Below are 22015 nucleotides of genomic sequence, written 5' to 3'. Positions count from 1 at the left end.
ACCCCACACACACACACAAAAAGAGTCAACTATGTGGTGATGGATATCTTAATTATCCTGATCTTGGTAATCATTTCACAATGTATATGTATATCACATCATCACATTGCACATTTGATACATCTACAATTATATTTGTCAATTATTACTCAATTAGAAAAATGCATTTACTGAGCATCTAGGGTGTGCCAACTGCTATGCTGGGTGATGGGGAAACATCCAATGAATATAACATGGTCCTACTCTCATGTTATCCCATATGTACAAACCTTACATTCTATTGAGGTAGACAAAAAAAAATACATAATCAGAAAAATAAATTTAATAGAGGCAGACCTGTACCTAGACTATAGTAGTTCAGAATGAGCCCCTCCGCCCCCAAATGTGCTACTTTGGTATGCATATTATTTTGAGCTGTAAGCAATCAAGACCCAGCAGACTGAAACAAACAAAGAAAACCTTTTACCTCTCTCTGAACTACCTAAATAAATTTAGAAGGGGGGCCTGGGCCAGAGAGAGAGCTATTACCAAGAGATAACTTTATCTGAATGAAGTATCTATATGGCAGGACAACTATCTAATTACCAAACATCTGCTCTTCTGTGAGTCACCCTCTTGCCCTTTGAAGCCCAGGTCCCCTCTCCCATTCCGTGTCCTGAGATCATACATAAGCCTCAACTGCTTGGCTTCTCCTTGGTCTTACTGTGCTTGTGGGATGCCTGAACATTCCCATTTAAACTTCTTTTTTTCTCCTGTTAATCTGTCCTATGTCAACTTGATTATTAGACCAGTTGAAGAATCTATAAGGGTAGAGGAAACATGTTTCCTCCCCAACAATGATAAAAATGAATGTGCAAACTGAAACTACAACCCAATCTTAATAATCAAAAAGAAGAACTATGGTTATCCTGTGGCCTTTAAAAAATTTAAGAACTTTCTTGCTGTGGTAATAAATATATAGGTAAATGAAAACTAGTGCTTAGTACACTGTAATTTAAAATATTTAGAGCTAAAGTATTTTGTTCCTTTGTGAGAAAATTACCAAGAGTAGTGTGAAAGGGTGACTGCCTTCTTCTTATGGCATAACTGATGACAGGGAGCCAACATCTCTTCTATGCTTTGGAAATTGTCATCCTCCTTTCTAAGTCTGCATCAGCCTCCCACATTTGGTCTTTCGTCCATCTGATATCATGAGTTCTGTGAGTGTGAAGGACAGCTATTCCTTAAAAGGCTAAATTCCCTAATGACTTTCAGGGAAAGTCTTTTAAAGACAGGAGAGTGTTGTGGGGTGTATGATTAGCTCCTGGACATTCTTCTGATTGGCTGATGGTGATGTAATTGGGAGTCAGCATCATCAACCTTCTGGTTCCAACCGGTCTGTGGTGTATGTGCTTGTGGTCTGGATACAATTAACTTCTTCCACCTGATGGGAGGTTCTGTATCTGCAAAACAGCTCAAAGGCTATGGCTCAGAATATTATCTATAGCTTGTGAGGAGGAACTAAATGTTCTTTACTTTGTTTAATGGCTAAAATATTATTATTTTGTCTTGCTTGACTGTTTTCCTTTGTTTCTGCATTTTCTCATATTTTGTTATTCAATTTATTCTTTGTAACTTGGGGAAGTCCTAGGAGGCTAAAGATTTTCTACAAACAAGAGGCAGGAGGGGAATATGGTGGGGATCTGCCCCGAGAGGGCCTCAGAGAGTCCTGCTTGCTTACACTTTCATGTACAATTTATAGGTACAAATAGAACACAAGTGCTATTTCTTCCATATCCAACTTACTTATGTTATCAGTAGCCTGCTAATGTTGACTTTCCCCAAATTTGCATTGCAGTGCAAAATAACATTTGGCTATAAACTGATGTTAAAATGTTCCATGCACCTGCAGTTATAGACATTTACTTCCTCACCGGGCTTCTTGTTCAGTTGTGGGACCACAAGGTGATAGAGACACAGTCTCTTCCCTTTATGAGATAATCTCCAACAGGTAAGATTGTCAAGATAGAAAAATAATTGTAATACATAACTTTTCATATGATCCAGCAATCTTGCTCCTTGGTATCTACCCAAATGAGTTGAAAACTTATGTCCACACCATTGTGCACACCGCTACTCATGGTGGCAAACCAAGAAAGCAACCAAGATGTTGTTCAGTAGATGACTAAATAAACTCTGGTATGTTCAGACAATGGAATGTTATCAAAACATGAAAAGACATGAAGGAAACTTACATGTATATCATTAACTGAGAAGCCAATCTGAAAAGGCTACATACTGGATGATTCCAATTATATAACATTTTGGAAAAAGCAAAGCTCTGGGGAAATAAAAAATATAAGTGGTTGCCAGGGTTGCAGGAATGGAAAGATAAATAGCAGAGTAAAGAGGATTTTTACGGCAGTATAACTACTCTGTAGGGTATACAATTATATATTTGCCAAAACTCAGAGAATACACAACACCAAGGGTGAACCTTAGTGTGAACTGTGAAATTTGGGTGATAATGATGTCTCAATGTAGATTCATGATTTATAATAAATCTACTCTGGTGGAGATGTTGATAGAGTGGCTGTGCATATGGTGGGGGCATGAGTTAAATGGGAACTCTCTGTACTTTCTGCTGTTTCACTATGAATCAAAAATTGCTCTAAAAATTAAAATCTGGGGCTTCCCTGGTGTCGCAGTGGTTGGGAGTCCACCTGCCAGTGCAGGGGACAGAGGTTCGAGCCCTGGTCCGGGAGGATCCCACATGCCGCGGAGCAACTAGGCTCGTGCGCCACAACTACTGAGCCTGCGCTCTGGAGCCTGCGAGCCACAGCTGCTGAGCCCGCGTACCACAACCGCTGAAGCCTGTGCGCCTAGAGCCCGTGCTCTGCGACGGGAGAGGCCACCGCAGTGAGGGGCCCATGCACCACAGCGAGGAGTGGCCCCCGCTCGCCGCAGCTAGAGGGAGCCTGCGTGAAGCAATGAAGACCTAACGCAGTCAAAAATAAATAAATAAATAATAAAAATTTAAAATAAAAAATAAATAAATAAAATCTACTATTATAAATATAATTGTAATCCTTCTAGCTCTAAAATTTTATTATTTTAAATGTGTTCTAAAGGAGAAAAAAATTAATGCTCATTGTTTGTTTTTGGCTGCGTCAGGGCTTAGTTGCGGCACTTGGGATCTTCCTTGAGGCACGCGGGATCTTTCATTGCAGCACAGGCTCTTTGTTGTGGCGCATGGGCTTCTCTGTAGTTGTGGTGTGCAGGTTTTCTCTCTCTAGTTGTGGCCCATGGGCTTAGTTGCCCTGCGGCATGTGGGATCTTAGTTCCCCGACCAGGGATCCAACCCGTGTCCCCTGAATTGGAAGGAGGATTCTTTACCACTGGACCACCAGGGAAGTCCCAATGCTCATTGATTTTTAAAATCAGTTTTTAAGTCCTATTTGTTTTGAGACTCCAAACCAAGTTAAACATTGTTTTAAAACCCACATGCATTCTTTAAAATACTAAATTTCCTTTATAGTTTTATAAGAACATTTATATCTTTAATATTTAAATGAATCACAGCACAATTATTTAGTCAACTAGCATTTACATAACAGCAGATTTTTTCAAAAAATACTGAACTGTGCTGTCCTGTCTGCCAAACAGGCCAAATTTATATCCTCTGGCCTGATCAACCAGCAGGTGGCCTACGAGACTTGAGGCTCAGAATGTCTATAACTAGAGATGAATCCAATCACTCCTATGTCCATGCCCAACCCTCCCTGCACTGGCTACTAGAGCAGCTTGGTAAATAATGACTCATTGGTGGCCACATGTAAATGCTGAGACACATTTCATGTCCTGGGTTTGTTCTCCTCCCTGTTGTAAGGAATAGAGGGTAAGCTAGAGGGATAAAGAATCCTGGGGGCTTCTGCTATGAAGGAAAAGACTCATTTAATAATGTCTTACTGTTTGCTAGGTTGGGTGCCAAGCCCACAAGTGCATCATCTCATTGGATCCTACAAAAATCCCAGAAACTAAGTTTGTAACATTGTCTTTCTTTCACAAGAAAACTGAGCTTTTACCTAAGGTCCCCCCAACCCTATATCCCCTCCCTTACTGAGTCAACAACACCAGCCTATGAATCCTCAGCAGGGAGCTTTGCTGTGAATGCCCTTTGCTAGGGTCACTATGATGGTTAAATTTTTTGTGTATGAATATTGCTGTGCAAAAAAATGATGGTAAAAAATGAATTCTGGATGAGGGTGTTTCTGGAAGAAATTAACATTGGAAACAGTAGACTGAGTGAAGAGATCTGCCCTCATCAGTGTGGGTGGGCATCATGCAATCCTTGGATTCTGAATGAAACAAGGAGGGCAAATTCTCTCCTTCTCTCTCTTCTTACCCATGAACATCAAAGCTTCTGGCTCTCAAGCTTCTGTACTGTGAAACTTAAACCAGTGGTCCCCTGGTTCTCAGGTCTTTGGCCTCAGACTTGGAGTAACACCATCAGTTTACCTGATTCTCAGCCTTAATCCTCAGTCTGAGTTTTACCACTGGCTTTGTTGACTCTCTAGTTTACAGACAGCAAGCTGTGGGACTTCTCAGCCTCTGTAATCATGCAAGCCCATTCCCATAATAAATATCCTTTAATATATATACAGGTGACCCTGGAAAACACTGGTTTGAAATGGTCAGATTCACTTACACACAGAGTTTTTCAAGAGTAAATATAGTTCTACAGGATCTAGTTAGTGGAACCAAGGATGTGGAAATGAGGATACGGAGGGCAAATGATAAGCTATATGGGGATTTTTCAACTGAGAAGGGGGTGGTAACCCTCACTGACACATTGCTCAACAATCAGATGTACCCTACTGGTTACTCAGGAGAATCCTGACAAATACAGTCTTATCACAGGCAAGGAGGTCACATACACCCACAAGTGTTTTGTTATACATTATACATCCTGATTATCTGATGGCAAAACATGCTATTCTAGTCTTCCCTAATGGTGAGAAATAGGAGGTTTTATGGGAATAAATTCAATCTCTCAATATAATCTAGCCCCTGAAAGGATATAATTTTTTAAAAATAAATAAATTTATTTATTTATTTTTGGCTGTGTTGGACCTTTGTTGCTGCTCTCGGGCTTTCTCTAGTTGCAGTGAGTGGGGCTTCTCATTGTGGTGGCTTCTCTTGTTGTGGAGCACGGGCTCTAGGCGCACAGGCTTCAATAGTTGTGGCATACGGGCTCAGTAGTTATGGCTCGCAGGCTCTTGAGTGCAGGCTCAGTAGTTGTGACACACAGGCTTAGTTGCTCCGCGGCATGTGGGATCTTCCCAGACCAGGCTCAAACCCGTGTCCCCTGCATTGGCAGGCAGATTCTTAACCAATGCGCCACCAGGGAAGTCCTGAAAGGATATAATTTTTTTTAAAACATCTTTATTGAAGTATAATTGCTTTACAATGGTGTGTTAGTTTCTGCTTTATAACAAAGTGAATCAGTTATACATATACATATGTTCCCATATCTCTTCCCTCTTGCATCTCCCTCCCTCCCACCCTCCCTATCCCATCCCTCTAGGTGGTCACAAAGCACCGAGCTGATCTCCCTGTGCTATGTGGCTGCTTCCCACTAGTTATCTATTTTACATTTGGTAGTGTATATATGTCCATGACACTCTCTCACCCTGTCACATCTCACCCCTCCCCCTCCCCATATCCTCAAGTCCATTCTCTAGTAGGTCTGTGTCTTTATTCCCGTCTTGCCACTAGGTTGTTCATGGCCTTTTTTTTTTTTTTTTTTCCTTAGATTCCATATATATGTGTTAGCATACTGTATTTCTTTTTCTCTTTCTGACTTACTTCACTCTGTATGACAGACTCTAACTCCATCCACCTCATTACAAATACCTCCATTTCATTTCTTTTAATGGATGAGTAATATTCCATTGTATATATGTGCCACATCTTCTTTATCCATTCATCCGATGATGGACACTTAGGTTGCTTCAATGTCCTGGCTATTGTAAATAGAGCTGCAATGAACATTTTGGTACATGACTCTTTTTTTTTTTTTTTTTTTTTTTACATGACTCTTTTTGAACTATGGTTTTCTCAGGGTATATGCCCAGTAGTGGGATTGCTGGGTCGTATGGTAGTTCTATTTGTAGTTTTTTAAGGAACCTCCATACTGTTCTCCATAGTGGCTGTATCAATTTACATTCCCACCAACAGTGCAAGAGTGTTCCCTTTCCTCCACACCCTCTCCAGCATTTATTGTTTCTAGATTTTTTGATGATGGCCATTCTGACTGGTGTGAGATGATATCTCATTGTAGTTTTGATTTGCATTTCTCTAATGATTAATGATGTTGAGCATTCTTTGAGGTGTCTGTTGGCAATCTGTATATCTTCTTTGGAGAAAGACAACGTGAATGAGAGCAGAATCCAGGGTGTGAAGTGGGACTCAGCTTATACGTGTGGCACCAAAGAATCCTGATTCACCCAGGGTGCTTTAGCAGCCAGTGCAAGGAGGGGGACAGAGAAGAGATTGGATTCATCTCTAGTGATTATTAGGTAGACATTCTGAGCCTCAGAACTTTTAGACACCTACTGGTAGACCAGACCAGAGGATATAAATTAGTTTTGCAAGCAGAACTATATAATTCAGTATTTTTAAAAAATCTTAAAACCGCTATGTGGCTTTTTGGGGGGGCTCTGAAGAGCTCGGGTTCTTTATGTCCTCCATGCAGAAAGAATTCAGTGAGAGGCAAAGTGATAGATAAGAAGTGATTTATTAGGATAGGATGCTTGTGAGGCTTACAAGCGGGTGGGCAACAGGGTGCTGCCCTGGAGAACTTAGTGGGTTACAGTTTTATAATCAAAGGAAAAGTGGGGAGGAAGAAAAGACAACCTTCTTCTGCATTCTTGAGTAGACGTCATGCCTCCATCATCAGCTCCTCCTCCAGGTTGGACAGGGGAGTTTTCCTGTCCCTACATGGTCAAGCCTGGACTGTTATGGCACTATGGAAAAATTATTTTAGGTCTCAGTACAATGAGGGTCTTTCACTTTGAAATGCCACCTTTCCATATATTATTGTTTTTCATGTGGGCAGAGAGCATGTCCTAGGGGTCATTAACTTACTGAGCTCACTGGGCAGGATGTGGGTCTCATGCCACCATTTTTTTATTGTTTGGGGGCATGTCTCATGTTTCTGTTGCATGGTTTTGTTGCTAAGCACGCCTGCTTGGTTTTGTGGTCAAGCAAACCTGTTTTCGTAAGTGATCATTAACTTACAGGGGTCCCCCATATATTTTTTTTACTTAGTCCCCTAGTGGGATTAACTATTTAATTACCTACGTTGTCCCTTTACTCTGTCCCTATCAATCTTATATTATGTAAATGCTAGTTGAGTAAATAATTGCACTGAGATTTCTATAAATAATAAAGGTATAAATGTTCTTTAAAAATTATAAAGTATCCTTTATCAAAGATAAGGTGACCATATCTGCATGGGTTTATCTCTGGGCTTTCTATCCTGTTCCACTGATCTATATTTCTGTTTTTGTGATAGTACCATACTGTCTTGATTACTGTAGCTTTGTAGTATAGTCTGAAGTCAGGGAACCTGATACCTCCAGCTTCCTTTTTCTTTCTCAAGATTGCTTTGGCTATTCGGGGTCTTTTGTGCTTCCATACGAATTGTGAAATTTTTTGCTCTAGTTCTGTGAAAAATGCCAGTGGTAGTTTGATAGGGATTGCATTGAATCTGTAGATTGCTTTGGGTAGTAGAGTCATTTTCACAATGTTGATTCTTCCAATCCAAGAACATGGTATATCTCTCCATCTATGTGTATCATCTTTAATTTCTTTCAACAGTGTCTTATAATTTTCTGCATACAGGTCTTTGTCTCCTTAGGTAGGATTATTCCTAGGTATTTTATTCTTTTTGTTGCAATGGTAAATGGTAGTGTTTTCTTAATTTCACTTTCAGATTTTTCATCATTAGTGTATAGGAATGCAAGAGATTTCTGTGCATTAATTTTGTATCCTGCTACTTTATCAGATTCATTGATTAGCTCTAGTAGTTTTCTGGTAGCATCTTTAGGATTCTCTATGTATAGTATCATGTCATCTGCAAACAGTGACAGCTTTACTTCTTCTTTTCTGATTTGGATTCCTTTTATTTCTTTTTCTTCTCTGATTGCTGTGGCTAAAACTTCCAAAACTATGTTGAATAATAGTGGTGAGAGTGGGCAACCTTGTCTTCTTCCTGATCTTAGTGGAAATAATTTCAGTTTTTCACCATTGAGGACAATGTTGGCTGTGGGTTTGTCATATATGGCCTTTATTATGTTGAGGTAAGTTCCCTCTATGCCTACTTTCTGGAGGGTTTTTATGATAAATGGGTGTTGAATTTTGTCGAAAGCTTTCTCTGCGTCTGTTGAGATGATCATATGGGTTTTCTCCTTCAATTTGTTAATATGGTGTATCACATTGGTTGATTTGCGTATAGTGAAGAATCTTTGCATTCCTGGGATAAACCCCACTTGATCATGGTGTATGATCCTTTTAATGTGCTGTTGGATTCTGTTTGCTAGTATTTTGTTGAGGATTTTTGCATCTATGTTCATCAGTGATATTGGTCTGTAGTTTTCTTTTTTTGTGACGTCTTTGTCTGGTTTTGGTATCAGGGTGATGTTGGCCTCGTAGAATGAGTTTGGAAGTGTTCCTCCCTCTGCTATATTTTGGAAGAGTTTGAGAAGGATAGGCGTTAGCTCTTCTCTAAATGTTTGATAGAATTCGCCTGTGAAGCCATCTGATCCTGGGCTTTTGTTTGTTGGAAGATTTTTAATCACAGTTTCAATTTCAGTGTTTGTGATTGGTCTGTTCATATTTTCTATTTCTTCCTGGTTCATTCTCGGAAGGTTGTGCATTTCTAAGAAGTTGTCCATTTCTTCCAGGTTGTCCATTTTATTGGCATAGAGTTGCTTGTAGTAGTCTCTCATGATCCTTTGTATTTCTGCAGTGTCAGTTGTTACTTCTCCGTTTTCATTTCTAAATCTGTTGATGTGAGTCTTCTCCCTTTATTTCTTGATGAGTCTGGCTAATGGTTTATCAATTTTGTTTATCTTCTCAAAGAACCAGCTTTTAGTATTATTGATCTTTGCTATTGTTTCCTTCATTTCTTTTTCATTTATTTCTGATCTGATCTTTATGGTTTCTTTCCTTCTGCTAACTTTAGGGGTTTTTTTTTTGTTCTTCTTTCTCTAATTGCTTTAGGTGTAAGGTTAGGTTGTTTTTTGAGTTGTTTCTTGAGGTAGGATTGTGTTGCTATAAAATTCCCCCTTAGAACTGCTTTTGCTGCATCCCACAGGTTTTGACTCATCATCGTTTTCATTGTCATTTGTCTCTAGGTATTTTTTTATTTCCTCTTTCATTTCTTCAGTCATCTTTTGGTTATTTAGTAGTGTACTGTTTAGCCTCCATGTGTTTGTATTTTATACAGTTTTTTTCCTGTAATTGATATCTGGTCTCATAGCGTTGTGGTCAGAAAAGGTACTTGATATGATTTCAATTTTCTTAAATTCACCAAGGCTCGATTTGTGACCCAAGATATGATCTATCCTGGAGAATGTTCCATGAGCACTTGAGAAGAAAGTGTATTCTGTTGTTTTTGGATGGAATGTCCTATAAAAATCAATTAAGTCCGTCTTGTTTAATGTATCATTTAAAGCTTGTTTCTTTATTTATTTTCATTTTGGATGATCTGTCCATTGGAGAAAGTGGGGTGTTAAAGTTCCCTTCTATGACTGTGTTACTGTCAATTTCCCCTTTTATGGCTGTTAGTATTAGCCTTATGTATTGAGGTGCTCCTATGTTGGGTGCAGAAATATTTACAATTGTTATATCTTCTTCTTGGATTGATCCCTTGATCATTATGTAGTCTCCTTCTTTGTCTCTTGTAATAGTCTTTATTTTAAAGTCTATTTTGTCTGATTGAGAATTGCTATGCCAGCTTTCTTTTGATTTCCATTTGCATGGAATATCTTTTTCCATCCCCTCACTTTCAGTCTGTATGTGTCCCTAGGTCTGAAGTGGGTCTCTTGTAGACAGCATATATACGGGTCTTGTTTTTGTATCCATTCAGCCAGTCTGTGTCTTTTGGTGGGAGTATTTAATCCATTTACATTTAAGGTAATTATCGATATGTATGTTCCTATTCCCATTTTCTTAATTGTTTTGGGTTTGTTATTGTAGGTCTTTTCCTTCTCTGGTGTTTCCTGCCTAGAGAAGTTCCTTTAGCATTTGTTGTAAAGCTCGTCTGGTGGTGCGAATCCTCTTAGCTTTTGCTTCTCTGTAAAGATTTTAATTTCTCCATCAAATCTGAATGAGATCCTTGCTGGGTAGAGTAATTTTGGTTGTAGGATTTTTCCTCTCATCACTTTAAATATGTCCTGCCACTCCCTTCTGGCTTGCAGAGTTTCTGCTGAAAGATCAGCTGTTAACCTTATGGGGATTCCCTTGTGTGTTATTTGTTGTTTTTCCCTTGCTGCTTTTAATATTTTTTCTTTGTATTTAATTTTTGATAGTTTGATTAATATGTGTCTTGATAAAGGAGGCAAGCATATACAATGGAGAAAAGACAGCCTCTTCAATAAGTGGTGCTGGGAAAACTGGACAGCTACACGTTAAAGAATGAAATTAGAACACTCCCTAACACAATACACAAAAATATACTCAAAATGGATTAAAGACCTAAATGGAAGGCCAGACACTATCAAACTCTTAGAGAAAACATAGGCAGAACACTCTATGACATAAATCACAGCAAGATCCTTTTTGGCCCAGCTCCTAGAGAAATGGAAATAAAAACAGAAATAAACAAATGGGACCTAATGAAACTTAAATGCTTTTACACAGCAAAGGAAACCGTAAACAAGACGAAAAGACAACCCTCAGAATGGGAGAAAGTATTTGCAAATGAAGCAACTGACAAAGGATTAATCTCCAAAATTTACAAGCAGCTCATGCAGCTCAATATCAAAAAAACAACCCAATCCAAAAACGGGCAGGAGACCTAAACAGGCGTTTCTCCAAAGAAGATATACAGATTGGCAACAAACACATGAAAGAATGCTCAACATCATTAATCATTAGAGAAATGCAAATCAAAACGACAATGTGCTATCATATCACACTGGTCAGAATGGCCATCATCAAAAAATCTACAAACAATAAATGCTGGAGAGGGTGTGGAGAAACGGGTACCCTCATACACTGTTGGTAGGAAATTAAACTGATACAGCCACTATGGAGAACAGTATGGAGGTTCCTTAAAAAAGTAAAAATAGAACTACCATACGACCCATCAATCCCACTGCTGGGCATATACCCTGAGCAAACCATAATTCAAAAAGAGTCTTGTACCACAATGTTCACTGCAGTCCTATTTACAATAGCCTAGACATGGAAGCAACCTAAGTGTCCATTGACAGATGAATGGATGAAGAATATGTGGCACATATATACAATGGAATATTACTCAGCCGTAAAAAGAAACAAAATTGAGTTATTTGTAGTGAGGTGGTTGGACCTAGAGTCTGTCATACAGAGTGAAGTAAGTCAGAAAGAGAAAAACAAATACAGTATGCTAACACATATATATGGAATCTAAAAAAAAAAGGGTCATGAAGAGCCTAGGGGCAAGACGGGAATAAAGACACAGACATACTAGAGAATGGACTTCAGGACAGGGGGAGGGGGAAGGGTAAGCTGTGACAAAGTTAGACAGTGGTAGTGTATATATGGACATATGGACATATGGTAATATACATTGCCAAATGTAAAATAGATAGCTAGTGAGAAGAAGCCGCATAGCACAGGGTGATCAGCTCGGTGCTTTGTGACCACCTAGAGGGGTGGGATAAGGAGAGTGGGAGGGTCACGCAAGAGGGAGAGGATATGGGGAATATATGTATACATATAGATGATTCACTTTGTTATACAGCAGAAACTAACACATCATTGTAAAGCAATTATACTCCAATAAAAATGTTAAGAAAAAAATTATAAAGTAAATTTAATACTTTTAAAGAATGAATGTTTACTTTTAGGAAAAGTTTAACTTGATTTGGAGCCTCTAAACAAACGATACTTTAAAACTGATTTTAAACATTAATGAACAGGAATGGTTTCTTCCTTTTTTTTTTTTTTTTCAAGTGTTTTTATTTTTTATTTTTGTTAGCTTCTGCTTTATAACAAAGTGAATCAGTTATACATATACAGTATGTTCCCATTTCTCTTCCCTCTTGCATCTCCCTCCCTCCCACCCTCCCCATCCCACCCCTCTAGGTGGTCACAAAGCACCGAGCTGATCTCCCTGTGCTATGCGGCTGCTTCCCACTAGCTATCGGTTTTACATTTGGTAGTGTATATATGTCCATGACACTCTCTTACCCTGTCACATCTCACCCCACCCCCTCCCCATATACTCAAGTCCATTCTCTAGTAGGTCTGTGTCTTTATTCCCATCTTGCCACTAGGTTTTTCATGGCCTTTTTTTTTTTCCCTTAGATTCTGTTTATATGTGTTAGCATACTGTATTTGTTTTTCTCTTTCTGACTTACTTCACTCTGTATGACAGACTCTAACTCCATCCACCTCATTACAAATACCTCCATTTCATTTCTTTTTATGGCTGAGTAATATTCCATTGTATATATGTGCCACATCTTCTTTATCCATTCATCTGTCGATGGACATTTAGGTTGCTTCCATGTCCTGGCTATTGTAAATAGAGCTGCAATGAACATTTTGGTACATGACTCTTTTTGATCTATGGTTTTCTCAGGGTATATGCCCAGTAGTGGGATTGCTGGGTCGTATGGTAGTTCTATTTGTAGTTTTTTAAGGAACCTCCATACTGTTCTCCATAGTGGCTGTATCAATTTACATTCCCACCAACAGTGCAAGAGTGTTCCCTTTCCTCCACACCCTCTCCAGCATTTATTGTTTCTAGATTTTTTGATGATGGCCATTCTGACCGGTGTGAGATGATATCTCATTGGAGTTTTGATTTGCATTTTTCTAATGATTAATGATGTTGAGCATTCTTTCATGTGTCTGTAGGCCATCTGTATATCTTCTTTGGAGAAATGTCTATTTAGGTCTTCTGCCCATTTTTGGATTGGGTTGTTCGTTTTTTTGTTATTGAGCTGCATGAGCTGCTTGTAAATCTTGGAGATTAATCCTTTGTCAGTTGCTTCATTTGCAAATATTTTCTCCCATTCTGATGGTTGTCTTTTGGTCTTGTTTATGGTTTCCTTTGCTGTGTAAAAGCTTTTAAGTTTCATTAGGTCCCATTTGTTTATTTGTGTTCTTGTTTCCATTTCTCTGGGAGCTGGGTCAAAAAGAATCTTGCTGTGATGTATGTCATAGAGTGTTCTGCCTATGTTTTCCTCTAAGAGTTTGATAGTGTCTGGCCTTACACTTAGGTCTTTAATACATTTTGAGTTTATTTTTGTGCATGGTGTCAGGGAGTGTTCTAATTTCATACTTTTACATGTATCTGTCCAATTTTCCCAGCACCACTTATTGAAGAGGCTGTCTTTTCTCCACTGTATATGCTTGCCTCCTTTATCAAAGATAAGGTGACCATATCTGCGTGGGTTTATCTCTGCGCTTTCTATCCTGTTCCATTGATCTATATTTCTGTTTTTGTGCCAGTACCAAACTGTCTTGATTGCTGTAGCTTTGTAATATAGTCTGAAGTCAGGGAGCCTGATTCCTCCAGGTCCATTTTTCGTTCTCAAGATTGATTTGGCTATTTGGGGTCTTTTGTGTTTCCATACAAATTGTGAAATTTTTTGTTCTAGTTCTGTGAAAAATGCCAGTGGTAGTTTGATAGGGATTGCATTGAATCTGTAGATTGCTTTGGGTAGTAGAGTCATTTTCACAATGTTGATTCTTCCAATCCAAGAACATGGTATATCTCTCCATCTATTTGTGTCATCTTTAATTTCTTTCATCAGTGTCTTATAATTTTCGGCATCCAGGTCTTTTGTATCCTTAGGTAAGTTTATTCCTAGATATTTTATTCTTTTTATTGCAATGGTAAACGGGAGTGTTTTCTTAATTTCACTTTCAGATTTTTCGTCATTAGTGTATAGAAATGCAAGAGATTTCTGTGCATTAATTTTGTATCCTGCTACTTTACCAGATTCATTGATTAGCTCTAGTAGTTTTCTTGTAACGTCTTTAGGATTCTCTATGTATAGTATCATGTCATCTGCAAACAGTAACAGCTTTACTTATTCTTTTCCGATTTGGATTCCTTTTACTTCCTTTTCTTCTCTGATTGCTGTGGCTAACACTTCCAAAACTATGTTGAATAACAGTGGTGAGAGTGGGCAACCTTGTCTTGTTCCTGATCTTAGTGGAAATGGTTTCAGTTTTTCACCATTGAGGACAATGTTGCCTGTGGGTTTGTCATATATGGCCTTTATTATGTTGAGGAAAGTTCCCTCTATGCATACTTTCTGCAGGGCTTTTATCATAAATGGGTGTTGAATTTTGTCGAAAGCTTTCTCTGCATCTATTGAGATGATCATATGGTTTTTCTCCTTCAATTTGTTAATATGGTGTATCACGTTGATTGATTTGCGTATATTGAAGAATCCTTGCATTCCTGGGATAAACCCCACTTGATCATGGTGTATGATCCTTTTAATGTGCTGTTGGATTCTGTTTGCTAGTATTTTGTTGAGGATTTTTGCATCTATGTTCATCAGTGATATTGGCCTGTAGTTTTCTTTCCTTGTGACATCTTTGTCTGGTTTTGGTATCAGGGTGATGGTGGCCTCGTAGAATGAGTTTGGAAGTGTTCCTCCCTCTGCAATATTTTGGAAGAGTTTGAGAAGGATAGGTGTTAGCTCTTCTCTAAATATTTGATAGAATTCACCTGTGAAGCCATCTGGTCCTGGGCTTTTGTTTGTTGGAAGGTTTTTAATCACAGTTTCAATTTCAGTGTTTGTGATTGGTCTGTTCATATTTTCTATTTCTTCCTGGTTCAGTCTCGGCAAGTTGTGCATTTCTAAGAATCTGTCCATTTCTTCCAGGTTGTCCATTTTATTGGCATAGAGTTGCTTGTAGTAATCTCTCATGATCTTTTGTATTTCTGCAGTGTCAGTGGTTACTTCTCCTTTTTCTTTTCTAATTCTATTGATTTGAGTCTTCTCCCTTTTTCTCTTGATGAGTCTGGCTAATGGTTTATCAATTTTGTTTATCTTCTCAAAGAACCAGCTTTTAGGTTCATTGATTTTTGTTATTGTTTCCTTCATTTCTTTTTCATTTATTTCTGACCTGATCTTTATGATTTCTTTCTTTCTGCTAGCTTTGGGGTTTCTTTGTTCTTCTTTCTCTAATTGCTTCAGGTGCAAGGTTAGGTTGTTTATTCGAGATGTTTCCTGTTTCTTGAGGTAGGCTTGTATTGCTATAAACTTCCCTCTTAGCACTGCTTTTGCTGCGTCCCACAGGTTTTGGGTCGTCGTGTCTCCATTGTCATTTGTTTCTAGGTATTTTTTGATTTCCCCTTTGATTTCTTCAGTGATCACTTCGTTATTAAGTAGTGTATTGTGTAGACTCCATGTGTTTGTATTTTTTACAGATCTTTTCCTGTAATTGATATCTAGTCTCATAGCGTTGTGGTCAGAAAAGTTACTTGATACGATTTCAATTTTCTTAAATTTACCAAGGCTTGATTTGTGACCCAAGATATGATCTATCCTGGAGAATGTTCCATGAGCACTTGAGAAAAATGTGTATTCTGTTGTTTTTGGGTGGAATGTCCTATAGATGTCAATTAAGTCCATCTTGTTTAATGTATCATTTAAAGCTTGTGTTTCCTTATTTATTTTCATTTTGGATGATATGTCCATTGGAGAAAGTGGGGTGTTAAAGTCCCCTACTATGATTGTGTTGCTGTCGTTTTCCCCTTTTATGGCTGTTAGTATTTGCCTTATGTATTGAGGTGCTCCTGTGTTGGGTGCATAAATATTTACAATTGTTATACATTCCTCTTGGATCGATCCCTTGATCATTATATAGTGTCCTTCTTTGTCTCTTGTAATAGTCTTTATTTTAAAGTCTATTTTGTCTGATATGAGAATTGCTACGCCAGCTTTCTTTTGATTTCCATTTGCATGGAATATCTTTTTCCATCCCCTCACTTTCAGTCTGTATGTGTCTCTAGGTCTGAAGTGGGTCTCTTGTAGACAGCATATACATGGGTCTTGTTTTTGTATCCATTCAGCCAGTCTGTGTCCTTTGGTGGGAGCATTTAATCCATTTACATTCAAGGTAATTATCGATACGTATGTTCCTATTCCCATTTTCTTAAATGTTTTGGGTTTGTTATTGCAGGTGTTTTCCTTCTCTTGTGCTTCTTGCCTAGAGAATTTCCTTTAGCATTTGTTGTAAAGCTGGTTTGGTGGTGCTGAACTCTCTCAGCTTTTGCTTGTCTGTAAAGGTTTTAATTTCTCCATCAAATCTGAATGAGATCCTTGCTGGGGAGAGTAATCTTGGTTGTAGGTTTTTCTCCTTCATCACTTTAAGTATATCCTGCCACTGCCTTCTGGCTTGCAGAGTTTCTGCTGAAAGATCAGATGTTAACCTTATGGGGATTCCCTTGTGTGTTATTTGTTGTTTTTCCCTTGCTGCTTTTAATATGTTTTCTTTATATTTAATTTTTGACAGTTTGATTAATATGTGTCTTGGCATGTTTCTCCTTGGATTTATCCTGTATGGGACTCTCTGTGCTTCCAGAACTTGATTAACTATTTCTTTTCCCATATTAGGGAAATTTTCAACTATAATCTCTTCAAATATTTTCTCAGTCCCTTTCTTTTTCTCTTCTTCTTCTTCTGGGACCCCTATAATTCAAATGTTGGTGCCTTTAATGTTGTCCAAGAGATCTCTGAGACTGTCCTCAGTTCTTTTCATTCTTTTTTCTTTATCCTGCTCTGCAGTAGTTATTTCCACCATTTTATCTTCCAGGTCACTTATCCTTTCTTCTGCCTCAGTTATTCTGCTACTGATCCCATCTAGAGTATTTTTAATTTCATTTATTGTGTTTTTCATCGTTGCTTGGTTCCTCTTTCGTTCTTCTACGTCCTTGTTAAATGTTTCTTGCATTTTGTCTATTCTATTTCCAAGATTTTGGATCATCCTTACTATCATTATTCTGAATTCTTTTTCAGGTAGACTACTTATTTCCTCTTCATTTGTTAGGTCTGGTGTGTTTTGACCCTGCTCCTTCACCTGCTGTGTGTTTTTCTGTCGTCTCATTTTGCTTATCTTACTGTGTTTGGGGTCTCCTTTTCACAGGCTGCAGGTTCGTAGTTCCCGTTGTTTTTGGTATCTGTCCCCAGTGGCTAAGGTTGGTTCAGTGGGTTGTGTAGGCTTCCTGGTGGAGGGAACTAGTGCCTGAGTTCTGGTGGATGAGGCTGGATCTTTTCTTTCTGGTGGGCACATCCACGTCTGGTTGTGTATTTTTGGGTATCTGTGGCCTTATTATGATTTTAGGCAGCCTCTCTGCTAATGGATGGGGCTGTGTTCCTGTCTTGCTAGTTGTTTGGCATAGGGTGTCCAGCACTGTAGCTTGCTGGTCTTTGAGTGAAGCTGGGTCTTGATGTTGAGATGGAGATCTCTGAGAGATTTTTGCCATTTGGTATTACGTGGAGCTGGGAGGTCTCTTGTGGACCAGTGTCCTGAAGTTGGCTTTCCCACTTCAGAGGCACGGCCCTGATGCCTGGCTGGAGCACCAAGAGCCTTTCATCCACACGGCTTTTGGGATGTCTGACGTTTTCTGCCAGCGTTCAGTGGGTGTTCTGTAGGAGCAGTTCCACGTGTAGACGTATTTCTACTGTATCTTGATGAAGAACGCCGCGACGCGACAATGGCGGACCAGAAGTGCTCTATAATTTTTAATGAGGTATAAAAACACTAAAACCATGTTACATGCCTGTATGATTTTAGTAGTTTGCTAAAAGAAATTTGTATAACTTCCCTGATCCAACTAGATTAATTCAGGAAGGACCATTACTCACCATGGGTCCAGAGGTTCAGCTTATCTGCAGTGTGGATGACCCCTTCCAGACCTGGGACCCATGCCTTGTGCAGTAAAGCCCATTCCCCCTACACTGAAAAGTCAAGAACTGAGACTTATGGACCCACCAAGAGAAGCATGAGGACTGCTCACGTCCAGGGTCATGGCCTGAGCCAGAAGTGAGGGCCCTGCCAAGAGCTCTTCACTCCAGTGGCTCACTGATCACTGAGTATGTTCCTCTTTGTGTGTATTAACCCACTGAACAACCACAGAAATAAGCAAGGAAGTAAGAGATGCCCCAGACTAAAGAACTGGCAGGAATGGTAAGATTAGAGATCATAGACAATTCAGAGCCATTTTTTTCTTCCATCAGTATCTGGAGATTCCTGCAGTATAAACTGAGAAATCAGGATAATACAGCATGGAGGGCAGCAGTCAGTTTACACTGAGGGTCTCTTTATTTCTGACCATTCGTTTACAACCATCTACCCAGGGATAACTCCAACACATGGGTCTCAAGACTCGATCCACCTCCAGAAATTTAGGTTCATATTTCTAACTCTATAAGACACATTTCCCCAAAAGTCCTATTACCTGTCAGAGTCAACTTTTCCCTCTGCATTCCTGCACCCTCCCTTAATCACTTTTTCTTCTCCCATTCACATTGAGCAGATGTCTGAAACCATGGGTCTGTTTTCCCTTCATGATGGAACTATGTCCTAGATATCAGTTTCCAAGTGCTCAGAAGAAAGCTTTTAGGTGCACCCAAGTAGTTAGGGGTATTTCAGAGGTATATGATGGGCTGGGGATGATAGAATATGTTATCTCCACAGTGCAGACAGGGGCTGGAACTAATCCAGATGATCCTGGGACGTCCTAAGACTCTCAGAATCTCAAACAGTTCAGTCCGACACTGGGCAAATTTTCCCAGTTGAAGGATCCCCTGAGAGCTGTAACTCTCTTGAGGGACAGGATACAGCTCTTGACTTAAACTGGGCAGCCCGGAGGTGTGTCGCAGCAGCTTCTCCATCATGGCCATGGAGATGAGGTTTCCACGCAGGCTGAAGAACATGAGCTGAGAGCAGCGGCCCAGGGATTGCAAGATGGCTTCGAGGTGAGAGTCCCTGATCCCACATTGCTCTAAATACAGTTCCTGGAGGGTGGCTGCAACTTTCTGCAACAGAACTGGGAGGAGCTCAGGACTAGAATAGGTCAGGGTGACACCACTCAGATCCAGGCCCTTTAGCTGACTGATGTTCGGACACTGGGACAGATGGCTCAAGTCTGAATCCGAAAGGAGGCAGTGAGTTATTGCAAGGTTGTCCAAGGGGGTCATCAGGCACCTGGGGAGAAACAGAGCAATTAGGTCTTGGAAACCGAGGTGGAAGTTGACCTCAAGTAGGGAGACAAGTGATCTGCCCAAGCCCAAGGTTAGTCTGATCATCTGATAACCATCAATACCCAGAATGCCCAGTCTCATTTTTACCTGAGTCCTTTCACCTTCCTGGGTGACTGAGTCAAGTTGAAAGCTCTCTTTCCTCATCAGTCAAGCAGAGAAAAACTTACTACACTTCTTATGAGGACGAACGAAGATAATGGAGTACACTAGAACACGCTCAGGGGAGAGCCTGACACCTTGTCTCAGTAAAGAGTGGGCATCACTGAATTTTAATAGTAAGATACATACATAAAATGCTTACTACTCAGGCTTCCTTCAGCCCATGCTTGGGTCACAGGCACCCATGTCTCAGGCCAGGTGAGGCTTCTGGGTGACATGCATAGTGGACAACCTGGGCAAGATCTCACAACATCAACTGAGGTTGCCAGTCTGAAGGGGCTCAGTTACATTCCTGCATCATCTACAAACCATCTACCAATTTTTATTCTGCTTTAGGCTCCTGCTCTACTATGATCATCTCAAGAATCACGCATTATCCATATATTAATTACCTTATCAGGAGCAAAAAACAACATTTTACAAACAGGGAATTTGAGATAGACTCATTGTGGTCACAACACTGGTGAGCACAGAGCTTCCATTTAGAAATTCTCAGCCCTGATGGAGGTTTCCTTCTTCAATGCCCCCTTCCCTTAGTTATTTTCCTAATTCATCTAAACCAAGATATCTCTTCCTAAAGAAGAAGTCATATATCCACACCACTAGATCCTAACCCCTAGTCTATAGCTTCCTAGCAGGGTGTCCCTTTCTAGAGGCTCTATCCCAGTTTGGGCCCCTACCTTGATTTGGGTGGTTATGTGATACCACAGTTCAGGATAGAGAGAAGCAAAAGGGACGGTGCTTTTGATATTCTAGTGTTGTGTTCGCTGTTACCTGGCCAATGGTGCACACTCACCTGAGTATCTGGTCCAGGCATCCTTCAAGGTAGGAGGGAGATTCCAGATGGAGATCCCGGAGGCGGTGCAGCCTGAGGAACTGAGAGGTAATCTGGGCAAAGTGCTGCTGTTCCTGCTCCCCAGGTGCAGACAGGTGGATGTGGGAGAGAAGGAGTCTCTGCACTTTATTCATCTGGCCCAGGAGAGGAGCAAACATGGCCAGGGTGGACAGATGCCAGGCGCAATTCACTTGCACCTCCTGGATACAGTCCAACTGTACCATACTCAGGACCTTCATAGTATTTTCCATGGGAAATGAAAGAATCCTCAGCTTCTTACAGCACAGGTGTACGGAAGCTTTTCTCTGCTCTACCCACCTGATGAGGTAGGTGAGGAATCCATCCAGGGTCCTTTCCTTGAGATGAAGTTCTATGAATACCTCCAAGGGAGCCATGGGCTGTTTTGTCCTTGACCTGTCCTCAGCCACTTGTGCCATCAGTGAGCTTGAACATCCATGGGCCCTGTCTCCAGACCACATTCTCCAGAAGTCCTGGCTGGTATTCCTTAAATCCAGCACCCGCAGTTTGCACCTCCTGTGGGAAAACAACAGATTGGCAGCTATGGTTAAGATCCACACAAAATGAAACCACAGTCTCAGAATTTAGGCAACACTCAGACTTCCCACCTGAGCTTTTACTTCACATCCCTGACATCACCTGCTGTCTTGCCCTCTTCTTCCCTCTCTGCCTCACATTCCTCCATCTCCTTTCCCCTTCCATCCTTCCTGGCTTTCTACACCTATTACCCTTACGCATCCCTGGCTGATACATGTACTTTCAGGCTCCCCTGCATCTTAGGCACTCATACACTGCTGGAAGGCATTTCCCAAAATGAGCTCAGCAATGGCCAAGTCTCTGTGTTTCTTCATTGGCATCATCAGAAGCCTCTGTTCCATCCCTTGTCCATCCACTCTCCTGACTTCAGCTTTCTCTTCAGGGCTGCCCTAAACCTTACTAGACTACCTTGATCAGACTCACCTGGGATGATCTTTCTGGGCAAGCAGGATATCAAGCCCATCCAGTACTGCTTGTAAGGTTCCCAGGTGAGGCATCTTCATCAGGCCCCCCAGAGGCAGGCGGACAAAGGGCCAGGCTTGCACCATGGCCTTCAGGGTCTCGCTGTATCTCCCACAGAAGGCCTCCATGAACAGTGGAGGGAGGAGCTCTGTGGGCAGATCCTTCAGAGCCATGATGGCCGAGGCCTCATCCCTCAGCAAGCTCATTCCCGCTAGGTCCAGGAGTCTCAGGGGGTTCTGGACACTCATCGTGACTCTGCTCCTAAAGGAATCCTGTGGAAACTTGCAGGGAACAAGGAATCTTTCTCAGGTTAAGCATGATCACCCCTTACTCGGTCTCCCCACCCTTCAGAAGAACCAGCTCAGAGCCAAAGTCACTGCTCTAGCAGTGGTGGAAGAGCCTCAGTTTAGCAGAATTCCACTCTGGGCTCAGTGGGTCCAAAGCCATAGCTCTGCCCCTATGGGCACCAGAACAAGCTTCTCACAAGTACCAAGGAGGAAGAAACCCAACCACT

At 40.5% G+C, this 22015-nt stretch overlaps 1 protein-coding gene across 1 annotated transcript; it reads right to left on the bottom strand.

Annotated features, from left to right (window-relative positions):
• Positions 1–18875: 18875 nt before the first annotated feature.
• On the bottom strand, positions 18876–21749 carry LOC118881219 (PRAME family member 8-like). Its single transcript, XM_036825880.1, has 3 exons — positions 21463–21749; positions 20446–21018; positions 18876–19434 (listed from the first exon to the last, which is right to left on the bottom strand). Exons 1-3 carry the CDS (start codon positions 21747–21749, stop codon positions 18876–18878), a joined length of 1419 nt encoding a protein of 472 aa, XP_036681775.1.
• Positions 21750–22015: the final 266 nt, after the last annotated feature.

This window comes from Balaenoptera musculus, chromosome 1 (assembly GCF_009873245.2).
Source record: "Balaenoptera musculus isolate JJ_BM4_2016_0621 chromosome 1, mBalMus1.pri.v3, whole genome shotgun sequence".
NCBI lineage: Eukaryota > Metazoa > Chordata > Mammalia > Artiodactyla > Balaenopteridae > Balaenoptera > Balaenoptera musculus.
This window is presented reverse-complemented; position numbering and strand designations above follow the sequence as displayed.

Excerpts from the sequence above, each read along its gene's own strand:
- LOC118881219 (XM_036825880.1), bottom strand. The coding sequence starts at position 21,749 with ATGAGTGTCCAGAACCCCCTGAGACTCCTGGACCTAGCGGGAATGAGC. Across the intron at positions 21,019-21,462 it reads GCCCAGAAAGATCATCCCAG|GAGGTGCAAACTGCGGGTGC; the intron begins GTGAGTCTGATC and ends GTTTTCCCACAG. Across the intron at positions 19,435-20,445 it reads TGCCTGGACCAGATACTCAG|GTGCCTGATGACCCCCTTGG; the intron begins GTGAGTGTGCAC and ends GTTTCTCCCCAG.